We start from the raw sequence: 5,364 nt of genomic DNA on the forward strand, positions 1-5,364 counted from the left end.
CAGCAGCCCTTGAACCTTTGCAGAAGTACTCAGTTTCTGTGGCCATTTGCAGAATTTTTTCTGATATGGAAGGAAATTACATTTTCTTAAGGTCTCCTCTGAAGATGACCCAGGGTTCCCCTCAAACTGGAGACCCAACTCTGACAGTCTTGGGCTCTCAGTATTCCTGTGACTGTGATATGAGCCCAAGATACCAACCACTCCTTTCTCTCCCTCTCCACAGGAATACTTTTTGCCCCATATGAAATGGAGGAGCCAAAGAGGACAAGAAAAGGACAAAACATGAATCTCGTATTCTTGAGATGAATACTTAGGAACTAACTTTAAATTTCCCATTGCCCTGCTGGGCTCCAGCCCGAAGAAAGAGGGGAAAGCTGCAGATTAATCACTCTCTAGAAAGAGAACCACATCAAATTCAAACATTTAGATTGCCTCCTACAGCCAGGGGTTAAGATCTAGGTTATAAAAGAAACTGCAAAAATTACACACAAGCACATGCGTACACATACATGTACACACACACACACACAGAGTCAATGGATAAATTGGCCAATGAATTGAACAGACAGTTCTTTTTTGTTGTTGTCTTTTTGAGACAGAGTCTCCCTGTAGCCACAGCTGGCCTGGAACTCACTATGTAGACGAGGCTGGCCTCAATCTCACAGAGATCCACGTGGGATGCATGTCCCACCATGCCCAGCTTGAACAAACACTTCTTAAAAGAAGAAATACACATGTCCAATAAATATTCTAAAACATGTTCAGGGGGCTGAGGAGATGGCTCAGCAGTTAAGAGCACTGCCTACTCTTACATACAACTAGAGTTTGAGTCCCAGCACCCACACAGCAGCTAACAACCATCCATAATTCCAGTTCCAAGGGAATCAAACACCCTCTTCTGACTTCCGTGGGCATTGCACAACACAGGTGCACTTACATACTTGCAGGCAATACACTTATACACATAAAATAAAATAATAAATATTTTTTAAAGTGTTCAGTATCAGTCATCAGAGTAATGCAAATTAAAACTAATGATATTCTCGATTTTATTATTCTAGCCAAAGCTAGACTCAGTCTAAAAGTTCATCAGCTGGTGAATTGAATAAGTAAAATGCAGCATGCATCCATACCTGGAATGTTTCTCGGTCATAAAAAAGAATGGAGTGCTCATACATACTGTAATATGGGTGAACCTCTGAGCACAATTATCCTAAGGGAAGAAAATCGGCTACCAGCGACCACTAGGATATGATTTTGGTTACACGACATGTTCAGAGCAGGCAAGTCTAGAGCCAGAGAATGTGAATTAGCAGCCACCTAGGGATGGGGTTCAAGGAAAAGGGAGAGTGTGCCAATGAGCACATGGCTCCTTTGATCAACTGATTGAGGTGGTGGCTAGAGAAGCCTGAAAACTCACTAAAAGTCACTGAATTATGTACTTCAAATGTGCGAATTTTACAGTTTGTAAATTATATTTTAACAGCTGCTAAAAAATAATATTAAGGGACTAGAGAGGAGGTTCAGCAGTTAAGAATACTGGCTGCTCTTGCAGAGGACTCAGATTTGGTATCTAGCACCCACATGGTGGCTAATTCCCACCATTAACTCCAGTTTCAGGGGATCCAACACCCTCTTCTGGCCTCCATGGGCATTGCACACATGTGGTACACTTACAGACATGCAGGCAAAACACTCATACACATAAAATTTTTTTAATTCAAAAAATCCACAATAATATTAAGACTCCAGGCATTGTGGTATACATCTGTAATTCTAACACTTCAGAAACTGAGGGAGGAGAACTCTGAATTTGAGGACAAATACATACAAGCATAGCAAGACCCTGTCCACCACTAACACCTCAGACCCTACCAAAAAAAGTCAAGAACATAGAGAAACTGAACAAATAGAACTGATTTCCTAAACCAGCTCATATACAGACACAAGCAGGAGGACAATTCCTTATTGGCCCTGCCCAGAAGGGTGGGGGCTGCTCTGAGCTTCAGAGAACCTCTTGACTGTGGTCACCTTACAAGTCTTTAAATGAAGCCTTCAACAAATACATCAGGCTTTCTTCTTTGAGATGATTCTTTTACTAAGAATATACCACACGTAACTGGGGGCTTCATGACATCTCTGTAATGAGCTATAAACTCTACTTTTACATGGACAGGCCTTTCCCTCTCTATAATAGGTGTGAGAAGGATTAAAAACTCCCATGGGCACGCTAGAAGAAATCTCTGAGAGAGCAGTTTTCTGAGGCCAGTTAAATCCAACATGCCCAGCACAGAGCTTGTCCCTGAGAAAGCACACTGAATGCATGACTGGATGGATGGATGGATGGATGGATGGATGGATGGATGGATGGATGGATGGACAGGACACAGGAGCAGACAGACAGATGCTTTCATGAATACATAAGTAAAAGAAGTCCCATTGCCTCTGCTATTTGACCAATCAGGGAACAGAAGGTGCCTGACCAGCTTTCTCTGGGAGAAATCTGACTACATGTCCAGATGGTTGAGCTCAATGGCACTGAAAAAAGTTCCCAGCTCCCAGGGAACAGCCTCAACTCATCCAAGGCAGGCAGTGCCAGGAGCCCTTTGTCATCACCTGTTCACACTCAGCCTGAGGGTAGGTCCTGTGAGGCTCTGCATCCCCAGCATGGCCAAGCATGTGAAAAGTCAAAAAGTAAATTCACATTTGAGACAAGCTGTTATTTGTTCAGGGCCAGCCATGTGCTTGAAAGCCATTGACCCAAATCCCCATCTGGGGGCCTTGTTTCTACACTGGGATGTGGAGGAGCCCACCTAAAGTTCCAATCTGAGTCCTCCTGTAAATCAGGTCTGATATGAGCCCAAGGCCCACAGCGGTCACCATCTGGCCCTGGCACAGTGGACATTATTCAGCTCTAGTGCCCTGTCTTCCAGGAGCTCTGAAGTAGCTGACAGGTTCCCCAAGGAACTTGTCTCCCTGGAAACCTCTGGTGTCTTATTCTTGGGTCACAACAGGGCTGAATGGACCAAAGATTTCTGCAGCATGGATGGGCAACACAGCCCCTTTCTGAACCCACTTCCACTAGGGAAGAGGTATGTGTTCAGGAAGACCTCCACATCACATAGTTTCCCACCATAATCATGAGAAAAGGAAGCCACAGTGATTTTAATGAATGAGTTAATGTGTTTCTGACATCTTTTGAATCTGCTAACAGTTGTCTTGGGAAAATGGCCCAACAAAGCACCTGGCTTCACCGAATACTTCAGGTTCCCTCATCCTGGAGCCCACATGGGTGTCAGACGTGGGCAGGGCCCATGGAAAATCTCTCCTCCAGGATCAGAGGCTATTCAAGGGACCTCAGATCAGATCCCAGGAAGCCAAGGGGATCTGAGGTGTTAGGAGCTGGGTCGCACATGCTTCTGCCGTGGCTCACCAACCAGTCCAGCGACCGCCACTGTCCTCTTGGCTCCCTTCCCCTTCAGCTCAGCCCAGCAGGGTGTCCTGGGCAGCCGGCCTTCCTCCTCTCACCCCACAGTCTTCATCGTTCTGTGTCATTTCTAGTTCTTCTCCAGTGGCCTCCTCCTGAAACCAGAAAGGAACTCAGTGGCATCCCACTCAAACACCGTCATGAGGTCCTCCTGGACAGCCCAAGGGCTAGACATGCACTCAGGGCCTGGGGTGACCTGGCCTGGCTTGTACTCACACTGCCTGCTAAAGGAGATAAGCCATGTTCATAGACACCAGTCAACCACAGGGACTAACCATGTTTTTTCATAAAAGCACATATTTATAGGATGGAACTGAAGGACAGCCCAGCCCAGGAGACCCAAGAAAGGACAGGGCAGGGCAAGGAAGCCACACAATTAGCACTAGCATCTCTGAGATGGCCAGATACAGCTAACAACAAGTTGGAATATTCCAAAACAGCTGAGACTGTACTGAGCAGGTCCACACTTTGTCAGTAGTCCCTACAATAACAAAAACAGCATTCACAGTGTACTGGGCTCTCAAGTCATCTAGAGATGATATGGGAATGAGAGGATGAGTAAAATAGTGACACTGTTTTGCTTGGGGACCTGGGCACCAGCTTGTGGTGTCTAAGGTGGTCCTGGAACCAACTGCCACAGATACCGAGGCACCACTATATGTTAAAAGATGGCATTTTTTTGGTCTTTTTTTCTTAAGTTATTTAATAAACATATAATTAGAAGAAGCATTTCATTACAACAGCATTGACATATTCAATAACAATTTCCAGAGCTAAGATGCAGCTCTTTCAAAACTGGCTGTAAAGTTTTAAGTTTACAGTTGAATTAATACATTTATACAATATTGTATTCAGTATAAACAATGTGAGACAAAAACTCGAATGAGTTTTTAACCTTTAAAAAAGATCTCCATTTCACTTTAGAATATATTGAGAACAAACTAATTTTAACTAATGATTTGTTTAAAGAAAAAAGAAAGTAAATTAGGATAGTGAATGGAGACAGGGAAACATAGATGGTGCCTGTTACTTTCTGAGCTCCCTGGCATCTAAGCATGGCTATAAAGTCATCAGGTAGATTTCAATTGTAATGTTTTTCACATCTACTAATTAACATGAAGCAAATTTTTTATGCTTCTTCCTCAAATATAACTCATTTTTAAAATTTATTGATTTATTGATTTTGTGTGTGTGTATTTCATATAGAACATCCCAAACAATCTTATTCATCTATATACCCACATCCCACGTGGCACCTTCCCATAGCACCCCTCCCCACTGGAGCCCATATACTCTGTCAAATCTGTTACTGTCCACTGTGTTGTCAGTGACCCCAGCCATTCCCCAGTGCTTGTCCATCCGCTGAATCTAGTAAGCCTATCTAGAGTTCCTTGTTTTAGGAAGATCAGCTCTTCCTCATCTAACAGCAAGCAGTTGCCAATATTCCTTTAGATAATATTGGGGTCTGCTGTTCATTTTCCCAGTTCTATGCTGGGTTACTGTCTGGGAGTCTCGGGCTGCCCTGCCCAACAACTCAAAGGAAGGTATCTCATGTCTGGCATTGTTTCTTGTTATCTAGCCTTTAGCTATGCACATGGACTCTAGCTCACATGAGCTTGGGAGGAGCCCCTGGCTCCTTTCTTTTACCAGTTCTGCCTATGTGAAGATAAGTCAAAGGTCCTGCTCGACCATGGTTGGCTTCACTTGGAAGCATAGAGGAAATGATTCCTCTGTGTTGACCCACCTCTTTATAGACTGGACATTGGTTCAAGTCCATCTGGTGGGGTCTTCTCTGCCTCCGTGATCAAGAGGACAGGTGACCCACCACCCACCATTATAGGACATTTTGAGAGATGCTCATAGTCCCCTGGAACTAG

General features: G+C 44.1%; 1 protein-coding gene across 1 annotated transcript in view; it reads right to left on the reverse strand.

Annotated features, from left to right (window-relative positions):
- Nucleotides 1–1,755: 1,755 nt before the first annotated feature.
- The window catches only part of Fam169b (family with sequence similarity 169 member B), a 79,552-nt gene continuing 75,943 nt past the window's right edge, over nt 1,756–5,364 (reverse strand). The window contains exon 9 of the mRNA XM_029555686.1: nt 1,756–3,582. Within this exon, the coding sequence (XP_029411546.1) occupies nt 3,484–3,582 (99 nt within the window). The 3' untranslated portion in view covers nt 1,756–3,483. The remainder of the gene's footprint in view (nt 3,583–5,364) is intronic.

The sequence above is a fragment of the Nannospalax galili genome, unplaced genomic scaffold (assembly GCF_000622305.1).
Source record: "Nannospalax galili isolate Female #2095 unplaced genomic scaffold, S.galili_v1.0 scaffold63, whole genome shotgun sequence".
Lineage (NCBI taxonomy): Eukaryota > Metazoa > Chordata > Mammalia > Rodentia > Spalacidae > Nannospalax > Nannospalax galili.